The sequence below is a fragment of the Leucoraja erinacea genome, chromosome 19 (assembly GCF_028641065.1).
Source record: "Leucoraja erinacea ecotype New England chromosome 19, Leri_hhj_1, whole genome shotgun sequence".
Lineage (NCBI taxonomy): Eukaryota > Metazoa > Chordata > Chondrichthyes > Rajiformes > Rajidae > Leucoraja > Leucoraja erinaceus.
The window spans coordinates 26,731,531-26,755,500 of record NC_073395.1 but is presented as its reverse complement, the minus strand read 5'-3'; the positions used below and the strand labels follow the sequence as shown (position 1 = coordinate 26,755,500).

General features: G+C 40.6%; 1 protein-coding gene across 2 annotated transcripts in view; it reads left to right on the top strand.

Annotated features, from left to right (window-relative positions):
* The window catches only part of ano6 (anoctamin 6), a 107,085-nt gene that overhangs the window by 26,641 nt on the left and 56,474 nt on the right, over positions 1 to 23,970 (top strand). The window contains exons 2-3 of one of the 2 annotated variants that reach the window (XM_055650703.1): positions 4,794 to 4,873; positions 5,711 to 5,758. In XM_055650703.1, coding sequence (XP_055506678.1) covers positions 4,794 to 4,873; positions 5,711 to 5,758 — 128 coding nt within the window. The remainder of the gene's footprint in view (positions 1 to 4,793; positions 4,874 to 5,710; positions 5,759 to 23,970) is intronic. The other variant, XM_055650704.1, reaches the window with a different exon arrangement.

Sequence of the window (23,970 nt, the reverse complement as noted above, 5' to 3'; positions counted from 1 at the left end):
ATGAAACATGAAAGCTAAGATTTGTTTTTGTTAATGTGGCTGTGGAATTCCACATGCTGGAAAAAAGCCCCGTATTTTAATAGGAAGAATGTTATTATAAACCAATGTTTTGTAGATGAGGGTGGAAAGTGCATTGGCTCAAGGACATCTGATTTAAATTAATGTTTGACGATCTCATGCTGCTTGTTTTTCAGCTGCGAGCCTGGAATTATTGCAGTTGAAGAATAATAGGACTATTTGTGCACCACCCAAACTTCGTGACTTAAAACATCTAAGAATTAATTTCCTTAAAAGGATAATCTTTGGGGAAACAAAGTCAAAATTGTTCAGTTAGCCACAGAGTGAGCGGTATCTCACGTATTGAAGTGGGAAGGTGATTAGTGAAGGGGAAGGGAGTTGAGAAGATGTGGATCCGAGGGAGGAAGTGCAGAGTGGAAAGGGATTTGAGGGAGGAGGCAATGAAGAAGGGGGGCGATCATGGTGAGGCAATGAGCTGTGGGAGGGATCAGAGGAAAAGATTGTGGAGCAAGATCATTTGTTTTTGTGTGTTCCTGCGTGTGTGTGTGTGTGTGTATAGTCAGAGTATGTAAGTCTGTGCATGTGTGTGTGTGTGTGCGCGCCAAGTCTCTGCAGCAAAACTCAGTTTCCAGTTGTCTTAGGACAAGACACCACATTGGACAAGACACCACTCCAACAAGTCTGTGTTTGCTGGTGTGAAACAGCCACTTCACATCAAAATAATTCACACATACGTATTACGTAGGCTGGAGTAGAAGCAAGTCATCTTCCCTCTTGGGCACTGCCTAAGAAATTGATTCCCTATCTCACAGAATTAAGAGACCAGGGTCTGTGAGAACTATGACTTGGGTAGTAATACTAACATTCCTTATGTCAAATTGAAGATGGCCCTAAATATTGAATGCAGCTTTTTTAATTAGGGATAGATAGTGATAGAACGGGAAGAATTTCTGTTTCCGACATACTATCCAGATATGTAATGTACATTATAACAATGATTATCACTGATGTTTCCAATGAATGGAAACAGGCCAGTTTGTTAAGGCCTATTCCAAGATAGTAAAACTGAATGAATCAATGAGTAAGTGTACTATGTTATCTACTTATCCTTGAAATTTAGGATAATTATCATCAGCAGGTCCTCTGTCACTAGCTTCTTGCTAATCACCATTGAGCAGATATCGATGGACCATAAATATTGTGGCTGTGAAACAGGCTAAAGGCTGGGAATCCTGAGATTTGTGAATCAACACTTGACACGGCAAAACCTTTCCATTATTTGCAAGACTATTGCAAAACATATAAATCTTCTGCACCAATTTGAATTTGGAACTTCAAGGTTTTTGTTTGAATAAAAATCTTCTTCCACCATTTCATCTTGTGCAATTGTGTTTGTTTTTGTCTTCCTCTTATGGGATACAGGCATGGTCAGAAAGGTTTGCAGTGGGATGCATTCCACATACATACATGCATGAGTGCGGTTCTTTCAACATTCAGAAAGCTCAAAGCTGGCCTGTTTGATTGGCTCCTCATCCAGCACCCTAAACATTCATACCTTTGAACATCTATGTATCATGGCTCATCTGTGTTCACTTGACTAATTGCAATTCAGTTACTAATTTAGACTACTTCAACAGCATCTCTCAAACTTGCAACCTCTAAACAAGGGACAAGGGCAGTAGGTTGACAAGAATATCACCATCTTCAGTTCCCCATCAAAATTATAAACCGCCTGATTTGTAACTAAATTGTCGTTCCTTCAAAGTTGTTGGGTCCAATTTCTGTAACAACATATCCAATAGCTTTAGGTTTATTATTGTCATGTGTACCGAGGTACAGTGAAAAGCATTGCTTTGCATGCTATTTAAACAGATCAGATATACATGAATAATGTCAAGTCATAGAGCAAAGGGGGAAGATACAGAGTGCAGAAGATTGTGCACAGCATTATTGTGCAGCAGTTCCATAGACAAAGTCCAATGTCCACAATGTCCGAGGTAGAGGTGAATCACTAAGCGATCATCAGAAGGATTGCAATGGATCAAAATCATGGCCTATGTCAACTTCTTAAGGGAATTTCCACAATTTCCACAACTGCACATAAGAACCACATACATTTGCAATAATTGTGGGGTTAACGCAAGAGTAGGAATTATTTTGACCAGAGCTGCTAAATTGTATAATTTTCAAGCCACATTAACAAGAACGTTACCATAATTTGGATTTGAGTTTTGTTAGTTTTCTGCACTAAGAAGCTCTGGTCCCTAAAATCCTGCTTTGCACCTGCAGGTCACTTTCCACTATATAGTTGTAGCTCTTTGATAAAGCAACATGGGTAAATAAGGCGATGGAGGAAATTATATACAGTAAACCCCCATTATTATAGACTTCTTTATAATGGATTTCTGCGAACTTCACCAGCAGGCGAGGCTGTCAATACCAGCCCACACCACCTCTCCGGCCACTTCCAGGCCGAGCGTCCGATGCCACCCTTGACCTGCAATGCCAGCCCTGCTGCTTCCAGGCTGAACCTACTGACAATCACCGCTAGGCCGGCTACCTACGACGGGCCACGCTGCCTCACCGGCTGCTTCCAGCCGGACCAACTGCACCCACCATCAGCCCACACAGCTTCCTCCACTGCTTCCAGGCTGTCTCTACCACTGCCAAGGTTACTACGACCCATTCCTATGCTCTAGCTGCCCGCTTGCCATGACCGATGACTCTGACTATCCATGCCTCATCTCGCCTGATTTCCTGGCCAGATCCAGGCTGAGAGTCTGAAGCAGAATCTTGACCTATCCATATTGCTGGAGATGCTGCCTGAGCTGCTGAGTTACTCCTGCACTTTGTGTCCTAATGTAGTACTAATCAACATCTGCAGTTCTTTGTTTCTTCTACATGTACAATGATACTCTATTACTCGGTAAAACCTTACTTGGTTATAGAGAACACCTTCCTATTGATAAAGAAAGGGACCACATTAGTATTGGTATATTATAGTCATGTATACCGATATAGTGAAAAACTTTGTTTTGCGTATACCTAGACAGATTATACCTTTCATAGGTAAAGCAAAAGAGAAAATAAGCAGAGTGCAGAATATAGTGTTACAGCAACAGAGAGCACAGATAAGAAAATGAGTGAGTGCCATAATGATTAAGAAAGAACTGCAGATGCTGGAAAAATTGATGTGGGGGGAGGGGAGGGGGGGGGGGGGGGGGGGGAGGAAAGGAAGAGGTGGAGACAGGGAAGAGGAGAGGAAGGAGGGAGAAAGCAAGGACTACCTGAAATTGGAGAAGTCAATGTTTCATACCGCTGGGGTGTAAACTACCCAAGTGAAATATGAGGTGGTGCTCCTCCAATTTGCGGTGGGACTCACTCTGGCCATGGAGGAGGCCCAGGACAGAAAGGTCGGATTTGGAATGGGAGGGGGAGTTGAAGTGCTGAGCCACCGGGAGATCCGGTTGGTTAATGCGAACTGTGCGGAGGTGTTGGGCGAAGCAATCGCCAAGCCTGCACTTGTTCTCACCGATGTAGAGCAGTTGACACCTAGAGCAGCGGATGCAATAGATGAAGTTGGAGGAGGTGCAGGTGAACCTCTGCCTCACCTGGAAAGACTGCTTGGGTCCTTGGATGGAGTCAAGGGGAGAGGTAAAGCAAAAAGTGTAGTATTTCCTGTGGTTGCAAGGGAAAATACCAGGGGAGGGGATGGTTTGGGTTGGAAGGACCAAATTGACCAGGGAGTTGCGGAGGGAATGGTCTCTGCGGAAAGCTGAAAGGGGAGGAGATGGGAAGATAGTGGGATTATTAGGGACTACACTTCTTCCCACCCTGCTTCCTGTAAGGGCTCTATCCCCTACTCCCTATTCCTCCATCTACGCCACATCTGCACCCATTAGAGGTGGCAAAAATGTCGGAGGATTATCTGTTGTATGTTACGGCTGGTAGGGTGGAAGGTGAGGACAAGGTGGACTGTTCTTGTTACAAGTGGGGGGGTGGGGTGTGAGAGCGGAGCTACAGGATATAGAAGAGATCCTGGTGAGAGCCTCATCTATAGTAGAAGAAGGAAATCCCCATTCCCTAAAGAATGAGGACATCTCCGATGTCCTGGTTTGGAACACCTCATCATGGGTGCAGATGTGGCGTAGATGGAGGAATAGGGAGTAGGGGATAGAGCCCTTACAGGAAGCAGGGTGGGAAGAAGTGTAGTCCAGATAGCAATGGGAGTCAGTGGGTTTGTAGTAGATGAGTGCCATAATGAGGTTGATTGTAAGATTGGAAATATTTTGTTAACATAAGAGAGGTTTGTGTATGGGTGATCGATGGTCGGCACTAATATGATGGGCTGATGGGCCTATCTCTAAAATTAAAACCTTGATTAGCTTGGAGAAGCAAGTAAAATTAAACTTGGAATGTACAACTAGATTATTAATTCATTGCATTAACTTCCTTGTCTCTGTTCTAGTGGTCTTCAGTTAATCATTTTGACCATGTGCATAAAGATGCTTAAAACAAAACGAAACAATAAGCACCTTTGTGCTGTCAAATTTCTTGCAACCAAAATGACGCAGAATATTTGCAAGGTTGGGGTTTGTACGTTAGCTAAATGTTGTACAGATGCTGCATAGGTATTTTCAGATGCAAATCCATGGTGGTTTTAAATATTGTTTTATATAAATGCACACACTAAGTAAACAACTTTTTATTTAGTAATGTTTGATTTACCAGTGCTGAGTGTATCGTAAATATTGCATCTTTGTTTGTGCTATTAGGAGACGAGGAGTTTTGCGTGCAAACTTACACCCCCAACTATGGAACACTGTCTGGACAAGAGCATCGCGCAGTTGAACTGGTAAGGCGGTTTGGCAATCCTGGGAAAAGCAGTGCAGAATAGTTAGAGTCTTTATTCTCCAATACTCTCTTTGGAAACCAGCTGTGCTATGTAGCATAAAATATATAATTTCCAAAATATTAATTGATTTCTAACGTTTATGCTTATTTTATACCACATGTATAATATTTCACTCTGCATCTCTGGCAACTATCAGGATCTATCACCTATCTGAAAATCCTCTTATTAAGGAAGTGCCCAGCACAGCAAATGATGATGTGAAGGCCACATTTTTTAATGCTTCATCAGCATGTATTGACAAAGCCAGTAATTAACTTTATTTCTCTTTTCCGTTTCCATGGAAGATCAAGTGCTAACAGTCTTTTGCTATTTCCTGTGGCTGGGGAGACTAGACAGAGTGAATGATGCTGATATCCTGGCATTTCCTCTTGATATTAGCACAGGAAATAATGACAGATAGAAGTTAATAACACTTTTGCCATTTACCTCTCTTAACAACAGCCTTGGATCCAGTTTTTATGAAATGACCTATATCGCTCAATGCCTGGCTTAAGAAAATATTGTTTATTGAACAGATTTTAAATAATATAATCACATTTTTGAATATAACCAGTGATGACATTTAACAGTGTTTATCCACAATTTATTATAATGATTTTCTGAAGCAGAACCTGGACTTAACCAAAGGTAAGATGAAAGGAGTTCTACTATGTGTGTGTTTAACAAATACAAACGTGCACAAATCCAGCAGATGACCAATGTCGCCACTTAATAAGCAGTATAATACTCTATTTTATTGTTGAATATATGTAACCTTTTCCCCCATACCATTAACAGGGCCCTTGTAATAAAGAGTCAACTTTCTTAGTCGGGTCCAAATATGGGGTAAGATAGTACTGCATGTGCACATATCATTTGGTGGAAGTTTCTGGGAAATGATATTCTTGATTACAAATTAAGTTGTTAAATGAATACTCGTACACCAAGTAGTTGCCAAACAACATTAAACATCAAACTTACTGAACATCGCTGCTCTCGTCAGGTTTCCTTCTGCACAAGGTCAGATGGGCAACTATGAAAACAATTTTGCAACACTCTTCAATTTTTAAAATATTAAAATATTAAAAATAAACGTTTTGAAAACAATTTGAGGTTAACTTTATCGTAAGAGATAATTTTAAATACACTTCTATGTGTTTGGCAATTACTATGGTACTGACATAGAAAACTTAAGAAGTTAAAATGCTGAATCTTTGCAGATGATGAAATCAATGAAAATTATGAAAATGAAAATTGTCATTTTTTAAATTTAAAAAAAATGTATGTATGAGATGACCTGACCACTTCACCAATTTACTAAGGAACATGACACACATCCCAGAAATTGCTGGATCATCAATATTGTGTAACAATATGGCTTTAGACTGCTGCAAGGCAATATACACATACTTGTGTGGTCGCATGGATCTGAGTTGCCATTGATAAATGCATCAGAACTCATGACGAATCAGAGGCCAGATTTTGAGAAAATATACACCAGATAAGTCTTAATGGCATGTCCACATCTAGTTCACTTCTAGCTCAATGCCCACAACTTCATCATAGAATTGTCAAGCAAAAATAAAAGAAATATGTGCTGAAATGAATGTTACAAGTACAGGTCCACCACTGATTTTCCGGCAACTGGTGGTCTGGTACCTCCGTTAATCCCGACAAATGCACGAGAGCGCATTTGAAACTCCCCCTGCAGAGGTCCCCCAGAAAATGTGGCACCGAGGCCAGATGAGGCGACTGGTCTTTACCTCATCGGAGCATCCGTGGCTAATTGACAGATCCAATCTGTCCCCTGCAGCCAGGGTTCTGGAACACCGTTACCTTAGCCAACATCCGAGGCAGAATTTGTGGACCAGTATTGTGACCCCCTGACATTGAGAGCAAGATTGTTATTCTGGCACCATTCAATTAGATTTGAATCTCTCTCCTGTAATCTGGTTTATTACCCATTACTTATCCAACAACAGTGGTATCATTGGTGAATTTAGAAGTGGTGTTGGAAATGTGTCTCAATTCACAATCATGGCTATAGTGAGAGTAGAGTAGGTTACCGAAGAGGTTATTGAGAATGGTTATCAACCTGTAGCAGTATCAATTTACATGTCTATGTAGATTTTTAGTCAGCCAATTCATTCTCAAAGTCTATCCCCGTCATTACTGCTTGCAGGTTTGATAAGGTATGATCTCAGTTCCTCATTGATCAAATGTACTTCCAAACTATGAACTCCTTTCTCCTGCTGTTTCAGGAGAGGCTTTTCTTGCTTGTCCTAGCCTAGGATCTGCAAGCTGATGAAACGTGGCCTTTCTTTTGGTGACTTAGGCTTTCATGGTTTTGGAATATGCCCTAGACATCTGACTGGACAGCAATCATGCCACTGTTTTGGTGATTGAAATTCTCTGGTTGCCTTGGTTGCTGTTTATAGAAATTGTAGTTTTGAGATATAGGGCAGAAACAGCTCCCTTGACCCACCGAGTCTGCACCGATCCCTGATCGGCCCATACACCAGCATTATCCTATGTACAGGGACAATTTACAGTTTTATCAAAACCAATTAACCTACAAACCTGTACGTCTTTGTAGTGTGGGTGGAAACCAGAACAACCAAAGAAAACCCACGTGGTCACAGGGAGGACGCACATACTCTGTGCAGACAGCACCCTTAGACAGGATTGAACCCTGGTCTCTCGTGCTGTAAGGGAGGAATTCTACAGCTGCGCCACTGTGCCACCCTATTTCTTAACATACTCTATCTGTCACAACAATTTTCTGGTACCATGCCAGTTTACTTTGGCATTTGGATAGTTCATCTGCCATGTGTAAATAACAGAATAATTGAAAATTCATTAGTGGATCTGAGATTAGTGACAATTCTCCTGTTTTGTGATGAATCCCCATCAAAGAAAGATTAAAATAAGGCTTGTCATTGGCGTTATCACAGCAGTTAAAACTTTTGCAGAAAACCTGATTGAAATTTCCATCAATACAGCACACAAAAAGACCCATAACTGATGCATCTGACACTCGTCATTATTTGTGTCTGAGACAAACAAGTTGCTGTGTTATCTCACAGATCTAGAAGTCATTGCTTTGCTCAATAAATGTGACCTTGCTGCTGTTTACGAAACAGATTCCCCTTGCATCAGAACATATGCCAAACATCTTGAGAAATCAGTCCCATGCTCCTATACAATGGGGAGGAACACAAAGTGGTGCATCTAAGTGAGATGTTTATGTGTTAACACATAATCAGAAATATTGTTCTAGAATATCCTTAAATAAGTTAGGAATCAAAAATCTTATTGCAAGATTAGATAATGTTGAAGGGAGTCAATGTTAATAACTTACCACTAACTGTGAATTTGAGGAACGACAATAATAACCTAATATAACGAAATTAATTAAAATATAAAGAATCCCTCACATCAACTAAGATCAAGTCACGAAATATGCTGAATGTTACACCAGCCTCAGTTTCTCTTTAATCCTGTAAGGGTTTTTTTTTTGGTAATTTTCTTTGGTAGATTTTGAGTTAAAACGACACTACTGTCAATGTCACCCTTAAAGTCACGATGATAAACCACAATCACTAATAACAAAGACCATCTGGTGCATGTGCGTTCATCATTCAGGAAGTTCTCCACAATTGTCACAATTTGAAAACTGGATTTCTTCATCAGTAAGCTATTCAAAAGAGGCCTGATGATTCATTGCAATAAGGAAAAAAAATTACATTTCCAACAGGTTCAAACACAAATAAGTGTCTAAAAATGGGTACACAAAGACCAGTCGATTGTACTATGGCATTTGTTTCATTCTTTAATGATTGCATCAAAATATCAAAATTTTAGAACGCCTACAATAAATTGGTGAAGTGGTCACAAACTACATGCAAATCTAACAGCAAACAATCATTATTATTCATATTCAGATAAAGCCAGATAAAATGAGTCTTTGGTCTCTAAAACCATATAGAAGAGGGTTGAGCTAGAATGCCTTTGGTGAACATCATGTAAATCTTCATGTTTGCGTTACATGGCAACCCTCATTTTTTTCCACTTATCATATAAATGTCATGTATCAATGGCAGTCATAATGACTGATTTGTTTTCACAATGTACTTCTGCAAATGCAGCGCAGAGTGCCCAAAATATGACCTCCTGGTTTCTTCCACAGGAGGAGAGCAGTTTTGAAAAGGAGGTTCTAAAATGCTCCCAGAAACAAGAATCATGCTGAACGGTAGCATGGGCCATTCTTCCAAGATCTCCCAGAATTTTGCAGTTGGAGATCATGGCAAGGATGGGGTAGTCAAAGTGAACTGAACCCATAATATTGGGCCAGGCAGATCATTATCTACGGGAACATTTGGTGTGAGTGGGCTGGTTTTAGGACACTCAGTAATGATAACAAGTTAAAGAAAGCCTCCACTTGAAGATGGTTGCCTGCGACCCGCCTGTGGCTATCCAGGATGTCATATACTCTTAACAAGCTATGACATGTTTCAAGTTTCTTTCTGCAGTTAAATTTTGCATACAATAAGTGTGTGGTTTGAGATCACTGAGCATGCCTTAGTATTCTAAGCACTGGATCTTCAGTAATCATGCCAGCCCACTGTCTCTGCTCCATTTAAAACTGGGCCATTAATCTCAAAGATCGGGGCATTATTGAGAGAAATAATGCAGACAGGACTAATTAAAACACAAGAATTTGGACCGCGTAATATCTGGCCTTATCCAACATATTACGATCAGTACTAACAATGTATTCTAATGTACAATTTGATTGAATCGTTCTAACTATCAAACTTTTAATATTATCAATCGGTTTTACTGCAAAATAAAATTATACCAAAATGAAAATACAGGTGCACAACCTTTTATCCGAAAGCCTTGGGACCAGACACTTTTCGGATTTCGGAATTTTTCGGATTTCCGAAATGGAAGATTTTTAGCGTAGATTAGGTAGGTAGCGCGGGCGGCTTGAAAAGTCTGGAGCGGCTGCCTCCTCCCCGGAGACCGGGGAATCATTGTAAATCATTGCATAAATGTTAGTTAGTTAGTTTGAAGGGATTTTATGTGGTGGGGGGTGTGAAGGTGGAAACTTTAATTCTTAGTCCCCTACCTGGTCGGAGAGGCGGGGAGCGGGCAATGCCTTACCGGGTCGCCGTGCAGTAAGCTCCAGAGCGCTGTGGCCGCCGACTCCCAACATCATGGAGCTGGGGCTGCGGGCGTCCGGCCGCGGGCGGCGCCGGTTGTAGCTCCGACCCCGGCAACTCTACCCCTGGCTGCGCTGCCGGACGCCCGCAGCCCCAGCTCCGCGATGTTGGGAGTCGGTGGCGTTGCAGTGCTGGGATACCAGTGGGGAGCGGGCAATGCCTTACCGGGTCGCCGTGCAGTAAGCTCCGGAGCGCTGAGGCCGCTGACACACAACATCGCGGAGCTGGGGCTGCGGGCGTCCGGCCGCGGGCTGCGCTGGATTTGTACAGACCTGCGCTGGCTACAGTAGTACAGACCTGGGTTGACCGTGGGTTGTTTCGGGTCAAGTTTGGTGCCAAACGCGAGCTTTGGTGTGCAGACAACATCCTGGAAAAAATGTCCGGTTTTCGGAGCTTTTCGGTTTCCGGAACTCCGGATAAAAGGTTGTGCACCTGTACTACTTTACTGTGGTTTTATATAAATGGTGGAAACATCTAATCATGTTTGTTTTTATGTACTGGTAAGTATTCTTTTTGATGTTCTAAAAGTTAATGCATTGTACTGAATATAAATGCACATAACTCATTATATCTGGGTCAATTTTTGGGGATTGGGGGTAGCAAGAAATTCAGAAATGTTTGCCTGTTTAAATATTGCTGAGGAGAAATGTTTTCTGTTGCTGGTCCTAAACTGAAATGCTACCCCCTGTGATAGAATAGTATTTTGTTTGTTTCATGCTGTCAATTAATTTATTTTGAACTATCCCACAGCTACTCACAGCAATGAACAAGTTCTTTCTGCTGCTTTCTGCTGGGATGCTTTCTTAATGTTGGCGTTCTGTTCACTTACTGCATGAATTCAACCTCCCATGATTCTTTTTGTTTAAAGCTATTTACTTTTGAATAAATTGAAGACATTTATAATGCAACTGATCATTACCTCAAGTAAATGTTGATTTACTTATCTAGTTGGATATGATGTTCTTGTAGAATTGCTGATATTTCACGTAGTCTTTTTCAGCCACATTATTTGTAGATTATTCTTTGAGTTCCTTGCCACAGTGATGCAGTGCTCATTTTCAGTTGCTAAATGACATTCTAAGCCCACAATGTGACAAACAGGAAGCATCTGCTGCCCACCAGCTGTGACTGATACACCCGCAATATTAACATAGACAAAAATGGCTATCAGAGGGCACACACAGCAAACAAATATGAGTTCCTTTGCATATTGAAACAACGTATTTTAATGTTTACAGCATTATCTGCAACACTGAGTTAACTTTAACAGATTCAGCTCTGGGTTGGTTGTCTTTAGGAAAACTAAGTCCGAATGTGAGCTAGCAGCTTGTCCTTCAAAGGGTTCCTGCAGGATGCATTCAACAAATTAAGTTATACAAATGCTGCTTGTGTTTTTGAGAAAGACAGGGCTTCACCACTAACTTGAGGGGTGGAAAAGTGCCGCAGCTCATGAAGCTGCTATTGCATTGCTCCAGTGATCTGGATTCAATCCTGATCCTCTGTGCCGATGGTGTAGAGTTTATGTATTCGTCCTGTGACTGTGCTGCTTTTTCTTGGGTGCGCTGGTTCCTTTTCACAACCCAAAACCATGTAAATTGGTGGGCTAATTGACTGCTGTAAATTACCCCTAATGTATAGCGATGGAAGAATCCGGTGGGAATACAATGGGATAAGTGTAGGAATAACGTAAATGGTTGATCGGCTGAAAGGCCTGTCTCTGTGCCATGTGGCTCTTATACCCTCACAGTCAAACAGTGAGCTAAGGTCCACCACTATTCTCATGCCTTCAATTAGGCATATTCAATTTTCTGGCTTGCTTTATATTTGGTAGCTTGTTATCTGTAATTAGCAGGCAAATGAAATGTGATGCCTCTGCACTGAATGGGGGTGAATGGTGAACAATTTCACCCAAGTACAGGGCGCTGTGATTCAGGAAACAGCACCGCGTCAAGTACAATTCAAGTTCCCTGATTGAGTTCGCCAATATAAAATATTAAATTATTTATTTTCCAAAAAATAGGCTTTCACATATTCTCGTCAGGCTCACTGCTTTGAGATATCATTAACTTTGTCATTTAATCTTTGTCATTTGTCATCCTATCTTCCAACTTGTCAGATCTTTCCTTTTGTCATTTCCACTCTCCAATGATGTCTGGTAGCTTAGAACCACAAACGTCAAGCATTTTGTTGTGCTAATGAAAAGCTATTGAACTGAAACATTAGTAAAAAACAACCGTTGGAGAAACTTGAAGGGTTCAGCAGCATCTGTGGAGGGAATTGGACAAACGGCATTTTGCATCAGGCCCCTTCTTCACAGTGAAACTGGAACATTCATTTACTTTCCGGCTAGCTAGCTAAGTGTTTTCAACATTCTATATTTTTAGTAAACGTCAGTGTGGAAATGTTAAATATTAGAGATCGCAGGTTTAAGGTGGGAGGAGCATGGTTTAAAAGAATACAAGATAAGCTTTTTACACAGAGAATGGTAGGGGCATGAAACACACTGCCAGGATGGAAGCAGATGCAGTGGCAACATTTAAGAGGCACTTAGAGAGGCAATGAATATGCAGGGGATGGTAGGATATGGATCATATGGATATTTTTAATTGGCATCCTGGTCATCGCAGACATTGTGAGCCGAGGGGCTTGATCCTGTGCTGTATTCTGCATTTTCTATGTTTCCAGCACAATTATTAATGTCACGTGTACTGAGATATGGTGAAAAGCTTTAATGTGCATGCTATCCAATCAAATCATATAATACTACACATAAATACAATCACGCCAAACTCAAGTACAATAGGTAGAGTGAGGCATGTAGTTCTCAGCACTCTAGCGCAACAGTTCCAGAAACAAACTCCAATGTCCGCAATGAGATAGATGAGAATCAGACTGTAACATAGCTTGTCGAAGGACCGTTCAGAAGCCTGATAACAGATGGGAAGATGCGAAGGAAAGAACTGCAGATGCTGGTTTAAATTGAAGGTAGACACAAAATGCTGGAGAACGGTCTCGACCCGAAACATCACCCATTCCTTCTCTCCAGAGATGCTGGCTGTCCCGCTGAGTTACTCTTGAATTTTGTGTCTAACAGACGCGAGGAGGCTGTTTTTCAGTTTGGTAGTGCACGCAATGTTCTTATAACCATGTCAAATTGTGTATTGAATAGCAATTCCCTTTAGAGCAGTTAATGCCTATATCTCTGTTTGTAACAAGGCAGATGTTTTCTGTATGTGCTAAAAAAGCTGGTTTGCATTTTGAGCAGGGAGATGAGCTGGTGAGAACTGTTGCTGCTTGCAACTCATTATGGCCTTACCTTTGTGTTAACCTGAAGAGAGAAATTTCTTGACCATTTTATGACCAGAAATCAGAGTTCAGCAACTGAAATATTGCATAATTGCAAAGGTTTAAAACGTTAAAGTAAAATAACAACTAGGAGAATTAATGGTGCACATAACTAAGAGTTACTGTTATGTTGTCGAAGGTATAATGCTATGTCACCGTCTGTGTGTTCATTCTTTTTTCATCCATCGTTCTGCAAAATCAGGTGTCCTTTCCAAGTTCCATGTATCACCAAGATGCAATGTTTCTTTCCTCACCTAAATCTCTGCATTTAATGTATTCTTTTGTTACCTCGGGTTCACTTTCACCAAAGTCTATTGCAATGCAAATTATTTTGCACAGCCATAAATTTCAGCAAAAAAGCCATAAGCTTCAGCGGTTTTTACAAAAATGCAGCAGGTGTATCTAGAATAATTCAAGTTCAATTTCCTTGTTCATCATCTCCACTAGCGCTTCTCTCTTATGTTTCAAAATGTAATCTTTAATTTCTCATCTTTAACCACAACCCAATCAGGCATTCATTGCCTAACCAACATGTGAGACACATGATGTACGTAAGAGATCAAATCCTGATAACTTCTTGTGCTATCACAACCAAATTCTCGTGCGCAACTAAGACCCTTTAATACAATTTACAACACTCACTCTACAACAGTTAACCACAGAAATCGATTTGACAGTAGATAAACACACAATCTATTACTTAATTCAGATCAGTTTGAAAAAAACCCACGAGTTTCTGCTAAACAGAATATCAGCCAATAAAGTAACATAATATTCAAGGTCATCTAGCCTTAATCTTAAAATCTGCAGTGTGTTTCAGCACGGTACAAACTGTGGGCCATTGTGTTCTAGCAGGACTTTTCCCTGGCCCAGGCTCCCTGTTACTCTGAAGAGTTCCATCATTTGTAACCTTTTCTTTGTCACATTTCACACACGTCAACTGTGTAGCAAAACTGGCATCTTATTTTCTCTACCAAGAACTCCCTATTCTCAATCAATTGTCCATGCAATATTTTACATGTCTAAATAGCTTCTCTCCAACCATTGGCAAGATTTTATAAATGCTCATAATCTATTCGAGAGAGAGATCGTTATATTTTCTTTCTCATGCAATTCTTTAGCTGTCCCATTTCTTGCCATTGCATGGATTACGATTTGTTTTGCTTTTGCTTTTAAGATTTTCTTCTTTAACCAACCACTCTGTGCGACTTTAGCATGGCATTTTCTTTGGCCTCTGTGGTAACCAATATGTTGCTTATCCCTTTGGTACGGTTTCTTACTATATGGTCTCTTCTAATAATGGTGATAAGGCCATGCATCTGTCAGCATTGCTTCCTGTCTTTATGGGTGGCTTTAGTTATTTCCATTGTATACTTTGTTACATTAATATATTTGTCAAGTCTTGACATTGTAGACACAATGTGTACAAAGTGTACATGTTCATGAATTTACTGCCAGTATATATTTACCATTTGTCCCACAGAGAAATAAACAATATCATCCACCCATGGTTTTACTGGAGGAAGTAACTAATGTTGCAACTTCTGTTCTTAACCCCCTCTGAATGTGACCAAAAACTCATTTTTAAAAATAGTTCTTATTACAAATTTCCACCCTGAAAATCCTGTGATTCATCATCGCATGTTAGGAATTGTTCTTAGTTTCAGCATTTAATATTCCTCATAAATAAAAGACCAAGCTGATAAGGCCTTTTTGTGTTTTATATCATTCATATCCTGCAGCATTCTAACAGTGAGCAACATTACCATTTAATTGATCGCAGTTAAAGCAAGACTATGTAAAATGAAAAGAATGCAAACATTCTTAATCATGAGATGAAAGCAAACCCTCATCGCATGTATCTATGTATGTCAATGTTTTACAGGAATAATATGGAAGCAAATTCCTTCTGTTCTTATCTGAAAATTTATTTTTAAAAATAGTTTCTTATTACAAATCACCCTGAAAATCCTGCATCATCGCATGTTAGGAATTGTTCTTAGTTTCAGCATTTAATATTCCTCATAAATAAAAGACCAAGCTGATAAGGCCTTTTTGTGTTTTATATCATTCATATCCTGCAGCATTCTAACAGTGAGCAACATTACCATTTAATTGATCGCAGTTAAAGCAAGACTATGTAAAATGAAAAGAATGCAAACATTCTTAATCATGAGATGAAAGCAAACCCTCATCGCATGTATCTATGTATGTCAATGTTTTACATTAATTATGGAATCAGTACCATTATTTACAGAGATTAACAACTGGTTGGGAATATTTTATTAAATTATAATATAATCAGGAACTTTTAATATATTTATTAGGTGACAGACCAGGTATTTTATTTTAAATACACCGGGGTGGATATTTGACTTGGAAATGCCTTCAGTGTAGGAGACGATTTATCAAATTTTGAAATGGTATTAAGGAAAATGAATTAATCTATGAAAGAAAATGTACTGGAACCCTCTTGGAAGCATTCTTATGATCACTGATCAGCACATTAAGCAGGCAGTTAATTTAATCAACCCACACCTTTATGCTGACTCTGCTGTTACTGAATATCAATTTCTCATTTGTGCTCACTCTCAACCTTGAATTTCTGAACAGTGTGAACCAACGCAAAGGACTCACCAACATGATATTTACTAGAGGTAGACAAAAAAAGATGTAGAAACTCAGCGGGGGAGGCAGCATCCATGGAGCGAAGGAATAGGCGATGTTTCGGGTCGAGACCTTTAGTAAAGGTTTGTGCTGGAACAAGTTACCTACCGACATGGATTCCCTTGCAGATGTTCCTAATGGAATAGAGTGTGGCTGGAGAATGAAATGAGACATTTGAAGAAAGATAAGCTTCCAGATGAAAGCAGGTGGGAAAGCTCTCAGAAGGAGGCCATATTTGCCACTACTCTCCACAGAATATTTCCCTCCAAGCAAGACCTCAACGGTGGAACAGGCGGAGGACGATGGCTGATCTCAGTGGAACGTCACAACGGCTGGGAAGGTGGATGAAGGCTGCAGCAGGAAAGGGTCTCCAGTCGTCTTGGACTCCATGCTACTGGATTCTGACCCAGATCTAACAAGGACGTGGGGTGGCTGTCTGTGCACCAGTCTCCCCACTTTAAATAAAGTCACGCACAGGCGTCCTCCATATAGGGAATAGCACCCTGGAGACACCCATGGTCAGCCTGACCGAAGGGGGCCTAAGAAGAATTTCCCTTAATCACAATTTGAGCAATGAGCAGCCTCTCGCCAAAGTGAAATCAGTGAATAAGATTGGGGTGTGTCTGCAGATTTACAGTTACCAACGTAGCATCAAAATACGACTTTTATATCACTGGCTTCTAATCTGCTGCTGGAATAAATATTATTCCACAGTTGATGTTATGCAGTAACATAAGGGAGGTCATTCAACCTTTCCATGGAGGTTTAGTCTGCAAATGTCCCAATTGTTTATCATGCCACTGAATGTGTGCATGTTATTTTCAGTCCACCATTTGCACTCTGACATCTTACTGGATTGAGAGTAATTCCACTTTGTCATTCTGTTTCCGATGTTTGATCATAATTGATACGTTGTCCTGGTGACTATACAATGGTTTCCTCATCATTCCCTGCGGTTCCAAGTGAACATAGATTCTGTCCCTCAGAACCTTCTCCAACGTCTTCCCTACCACTGATGTAAGGCTTATTGGTCTACAGTTTATAGGCTTATCCCTGCAGCCCTTTTTGAATAAAGGGGCAACATTAGCTTATCGTCCAGTCTTCTGGCAATTTACCCATGGCGAATGGGTATGCAAAAATCTCCGTTAAATCCTCAGCATTTTCTCCCTTAAGATCCTGAAATAGATCCTGTCAGGCCCTGAGGACTTACTCATCCCAATTAGTCCGCTATTTTTATAATTCCTTTTTCCTGATACAATCATGTGTACCCCTCCCTTAACCATTAACCCTTCAGCCTCCACATCCTGGTGAATCCTGAGAAGTATTCACTCAGAACCTTGCACATATTCACTGGCTCCACACATAATTACCTTCTTGATTTTGATATACCAACCAAGGATTTTAGAATTCATATTAATACTAATTGTTAAGGCAATATCATGGCATTTTAGCCTCTTAATCTTTCTTTTTTCCTTCCTATATCTGATGTAAACCTCAAAAGACTCATTCAATACCAATTTCCAATTCTTGACAAGTGCATCTTTATTTCCCCTGATTACGCCTTCAATATTCTTCTATCTTACAATATTTGCTTCTTGCCCTTTACGGAGAAATGCTGGCTCAGAATCTTTACCATCTTGCTTGCAAACGCCACCCCGCATTATTGTATATCGTTATTCCTGTACAAACTTGACTTGGGATTTCAAGTACCAACTTGACTTGGGGCACTGCAGAGATCATGGCCCGTCTTCAATATGGAAAGATGTGTTACTTAACATAGAAACATAGAAAATAGGTGCTGGAGTAGACCATTCGGCCCTTCGAGCCAGCACCACCATTCAATATGATCATGGCTGATCATCCAAAATCAGTAGCCTGTTCCTGCTTTTTCCCCATATCCCTTGACTCTGTTAGCCCTAAGATCTAAGTCTAACTCTTTTGAAAACAAATATATGATACCTATATATACTACTTCAAGCAGTACAGCTATGAAGACCTGACAGCTATCTTTCCAGCTTCATCTGCAGAACAAGTAGCTTTCAAAGAAAGGAAGTGCTTTGGTGGACACATGGTATCTAACGCTAGGTAATAACATTTAAAGAAGCTTTGAAAATAGTCTGGTGGTCCATCAATAGTTTACTTGCATTATGAGGTACATTGTTGAGAAAGTGGAAGTGTGTCCATGGCCCTGGTACTTGTTGCTCCCTCCAAGGATGACAATGTTTCTTTATCCACTAATGTGTTCCACAAAAATGAAGGAATTGTGACTTCTTCTAGGAAAATTGATATTCATTAATGATCTTGTACAAGGACGATCATGCCTCACAAATCTACTCTCACAAAAATGTTTTGAAGAAGTAAGTAAGAAAATGAATGAAGAGAGTGTAGTAGACATGGTTTACATAGAACTCGGTATGGTTTTTAACATCCCTCTGCATGATAAACTGGTCCAGAAGATTGAAGCACGAGTCAGGAAGTGATGATGCAGCTTTATGGGACTTTGGTTAGGTCTTATTTGGAGTATTGCGTGCTCCATTGCAGAAAGGCCGTGGGTGCTTTGCAGAGGGTGTAAAAGAGGTTTAACAAAATGCCGTGTGATTTGGATAATATTTGCGATAAGGAGAGGTTGGATCGACTTGGGTTGCTTTCTCTGGAACGCCAGAGGTTGAGGGGGGACCTGATAGAAGTATATAAAATGATGAGAGACATACATAGGATAGACAAAATGTTTAAGAAAGAACGGCAGATGCTGGAAAAATCGAAGGTAGACAGTCTGTAAGAAGGGTCTCGACCCGAAACGTCACCCATTCCTTCGCCCCATAAATGCTGCCGCACCCACTGAGTTTCTCCAGCTTTTTGTCTACCTTGGATAGGGTAGACAGTGAGAACCTTTTTCCCAGGGTAGAAATGCCGAAGAGGAGTGGGCATAGATTTAAGTGAAAGGGACAAAGTTTATAGGAATTGAGCGTAGGCAAGTTTTCTTTTACACAGTGTGACTGATGGGTGCCTGAAAACGCTGCCAGGGGTGGTAGTGGAGGCAGATATAATAGTGCCATTTAAGAAGCTTTTAGATAGGCACATGGATATGCAGGGAATGAGGGGATATGGATCATGTACAGGCAGATGGGATTACTTTATGTTGGCATCATGTTCAGCATAAATATTGTGTGCTGAAGGGCCTGTTCCTGTGCTGTACCCTTTTATGTTCTAAGTGGTAAGAAGAGCTCTACGTTTGCTAGATCATCTGATTTAAAATCTCGTGCTGGAACAAGTTATATCTGGGACTTGTACCTCGTCTCTGTAAGCTTCGCCACACCTTCTAAAACTTGGCGTGGTTGCAATTTTTTCATGCATTGCTCACAGCCTGTAAACAATGCCAGCTGTACAACCGTGGAGGCCACAAACATATTTTAGATTACTCTGCATGGAGCAAGAAAGAACTGAAGAAGGGCATGTTACTTCCATCCATAGTTTCCCTGGTAGATGTTCACGGAATTGTGCACGACTGGGTGAATGAACTGAGACCATGTAGTGCAGGAGGACTCATTTTCAGAAGAGGACAAGCAAGAATAGTCCCACTGCATCCCATTGATCTCCAGCAGCTTGGCCCTTAGAAGACTACATCCATGTCCCCTGTAGCCTAATTAGTCTGCTTTTAAAGCCGGGCAGCTATAATGTTCCTTTCACCTATCTGGCATATCTACCCACATGTTTAACAATGGTGTTCGACATGATAGCTAGTGTTTACAGACACAGTCATATGGCACATAAACAGGCCTGTCAGCCACCAAGTCCATGCTGACCATTAAGCACTCATTTACATTATTTTTAAAAGTTCTTCCCCACATTCCCATCAATATCCCCCCCCCCCCTCCCTCCCCACCCCCACAGATTCTACCAGTCACATGCACACACGTGTCAATTTAGCGTGGGCAATTGACCTACCAACCCACATGTCTTTAGGATGAGGGAGGAAACGCACTCAATCACAGGGAGAACATGTAAACTTTATAGAGGCAACATCAGATGTCAGTGCTGAATGCGGATTGCTGAAATTCTGAGAGTGTCTTCGAAAAGCTCAATTCCTGCAGGCAATGTTGGCCTACACCAGTTATTTCATGCTGTGTGCACTAATGTGCCATCAAATGTTGAGGTTAGTGAGGTGTTACTACGATGTGCCAAATCAACATACTTTGTTTAAAACTCATGTTGGATAATTAACTTCCAGGGTTAATCCTTGAGGATAATTAAACCGCAATGTTCATCCATGAGGAGTAGCACTGTTGGCATTGAAGCCTTCCTCTCCTGTAGCTTCCTGAATATGGCTGGGAGATCTCGGCACCAACCCCTACCCCATTGGAACTCCTCTCTCTTTGCTCTTCTGGAATATCTCACTTCCAAGACTGTATATAAAATATATAGTATATAACATGTATTACGGCATATAGCATAATCTTATGGTCCTTTAGTATCCAATGGGTGCAAGGGCAACTTACAAATAGACGTAAGATAATGCCCCTGTCCGACTTAGGAAACCTGGAGGTTTTTGTCAGTCTCCCTACCTGCTTCCACTACCTGCAACATCCAGCAACCTCCGGGAACGGCACGGAAACCTTGGGTGGGGCGCAAAGTCTCCAGAGGTTTCCGTTCAGGTTTCCTAAGTGGGACAGGGGCATTAAAATCCCATTGCTGATGTTTCCAGTCGAGTGGCTAGTGCTGACACCACCCAATTCGACTTTCAGACAACAAGGAACACAGATTTGACATGCTGTCTGCCTCATAGTGAATTGCTTGCTTTTCATTTTGATTATAAGCCTTTTTTTAAAGAATGTAGGTAGACACAAAATGCTGAAGTAACTCAGCGGGACAGGTAGTATCTCAGGATAGAAGGAATGGGTGACGTTTTGGGTCGAGACCCTCCTCCAGATCTTTTTTTTTTACTTTGACGATTGTTTGTAGAACTGTAGATTCGCTTATTATACACAACACATCACTATATATAACCCTGCACCAGAAAAATATCAGTCATTTTGTTTCATATATATCGCTACATTATTGGAAACATGTAACAGTATCAGCTGAAATAAAGATGTTTTTTGAAAAATAGTATTTAATCATTCACAACATTTCTTTTCTTGTAAAGAGTTAACATTCATCAATAAGTTTAAACTAAAAATAAATGATTTGGCATGCTCGAGGACGAGAGGACATGAGTTTAAGGTGAAGGGGAAATTATTTAATAGGAATCTAAGGGGTAACTTTTTCACACGAAAAGTGTTGGGTATGTGGAACAAGCTGCCAGAGGAGGTCGTCGAGGCTGGAAATATCCCAACATTTAAAAAACAGTTAGACAGGTACATTGTTGGGACAGGTTTTGAAGGACATGGACCAAATGCAGGCAGGTGGGACTTGTGTAGCTGGGACATGTAGGCCGGTGTGGTCAAGTTGGGCCGAAGGACCTGTTTCTATGCTATATTACTCTATGACTTTCTATTTAAAATACGAATGACTACAGGAACAGATTACAGAAAGTAATTGTTCCAATATGGCTATCTTTAAATCCACAACCGTATCATACAATTTCTTAAAGTTTATACTTCAATTCTCTGCTAAATAATTGGGAAATGACTGATGCAGTACATCTATTTGCACTAATATTGTCATTTAATGAACGTTTTTTAATACCACGAGTAAAAAAGTTGGGACATCATGATGCAGAAGTACATGTCGTTGGTGAGACCACACTTGGAGGATTGTGTGCAGTTCTAGTTGCCCAGCTACAGAAAATATATCATTAAGTTGGAAAGTTTGCAGACGACATTCACCAGGATGTTACCTCGGTTAGTTTTAAAGCTTGTTCTATAGGGAGAGGTTTGGTATGCTGGAGCTTGGGATGCTGAGGGATAATCTTATTGGAGTAACCAAGATTAAGATGGACATGGATAAAGTGAACGTTCACACTGTTTTTCCCCATGGTAGATGATTCTAAAATTAGTGGGCATAGACTTAAGGGGAGAGGAGAAAGATTTAAGGGGAACTTGGGCAACTTTTTAACTTAGGTGATAGTCTGTATCTGGAATAAGCTTCCAGAATAAGGTATAGAAGCGGATACAATTATGACATTTGGACAGATAGATAGATAAGAATATGTGGGCTTTCAGCCAAATGCAAGCAAATGGGACCAGCCCTGAATGCCATTTTGGTTGGTATGTACAAGGTGGGCCAAAGCGTCTATTTCTGTTTTAAAGCTTTATGACTTGAAGACAATGAGAATTGTGCGGAGTAGGTCAAGAAGTAAACACACAATGACGTGAGATGGGAGTAGTTTATTTATAATAATAATTTAGGAAATCCATGTTGGTTACAAAATATTTCTTGTATAAACAAGGAACTGCATACCGTTATGCCCTTGTCCCACTTAGGAAACCTAAACGGAAACCTCTGGAGACTTTGTGTCCCATCCAAGGTTTCCGTGTGGTTCCCAGAGGTTTTTGTCAGTCTCCCTACTTGCTTTCACTACCTGCAACCACCTGCAACCTTCGGGAACCGTACAGAAACCTTGGGTGGGGCGCAAAGTCTCCAGAGGTTTCCATTCAGGTTTCATACGTGGGACAGGGGCATTAGGGTCCCAACCCGAATTGTCGCTCATCCATGTCCTCCTGGATGCTGTCTGACCCGCTGAGCTTCTCCCGCACGCTGTGAATCATTTCTTCTTTGTTTGTCCTCGGTCAGTCTTAGTCACCTGCATCAAATCACAAAACCAAATGTATCTAAATATCCTATTGCATCCATTATGAATAATGTTGAGCTATGACTAGTGATGTTTTCAAGAGAGAGAATTAGATATAGCTTAGGGCTAACGGAATCAAGGGATATGGGGAGAAAGCAGGAATGGGCACTGATTTTGGATGATCAGCCATGAGCATATTGAATGGTCATATTAATCATATTGAATATTGCTGGCTCATTGAGGCCGAATGGACTACTCCTGCACCTGTTTTCTATGTTTCTATGTTTTGTCATGGGCCCACCCCAGCCTAAATATGGACATATTATTTTAATATTTTGACTTTGCATATTTCCAATTTTGAAACTGCTGCTTAAGACTAAGGCTTGACTTGGCTGGAGAGTGTGGGTGGGCAGGGTTGCTATGGTTAGTGTCAGGTTGAGAGCATTAACTATCTCTGTGTTGCGGCATTTTGAAACATCATAAAGAAATATCATGAGGTTGTGACATTAATGTCTCCCTCATATTTGCTTCTGATCAAAAAGACAGATCGTGAGTAGACAGGCATAAGAAATTAGATGTCGCTTCCTCTTTCATTTTCTAACCAGCTGGCAGTTTGCTTATGTAAAATGAATTGAGTTGTTGCTATTTTTCCCCCTGTTGGATGAACGTCACATCAGTCATTATAGCAGAAGGACTTATAGCGATGTAGTGAGTGTGGTAAGTTTTGTGGGGAAAATAATCTTGTGACATTTTTTTAAAGGACCCAACCACTTTAAACCTCAGAGAATTATTCATGATCCAGTCATCTTCAACTGATTAATCAGTGACCTTTCCTGTATTATAAAGTCTGGAGTCAGGCTGCTAACAGACAGTTCTGGTGATAAACCTTTTCTCAACTTTTTTCTCAACTTGAAACAGTTCAGACAGACCATTGAAACTCCTTGATTAGCATTCAGGCCAGGCCAACAAATGCAAGATAACTTTCTAATCACATATGTGCCATAAATGAATGTTTTATTTATCAGTTTATTCTGAAGTAAGGTATATTTAAGTAGCAATTTGCATGGGATCCAACAGCATTTCATATT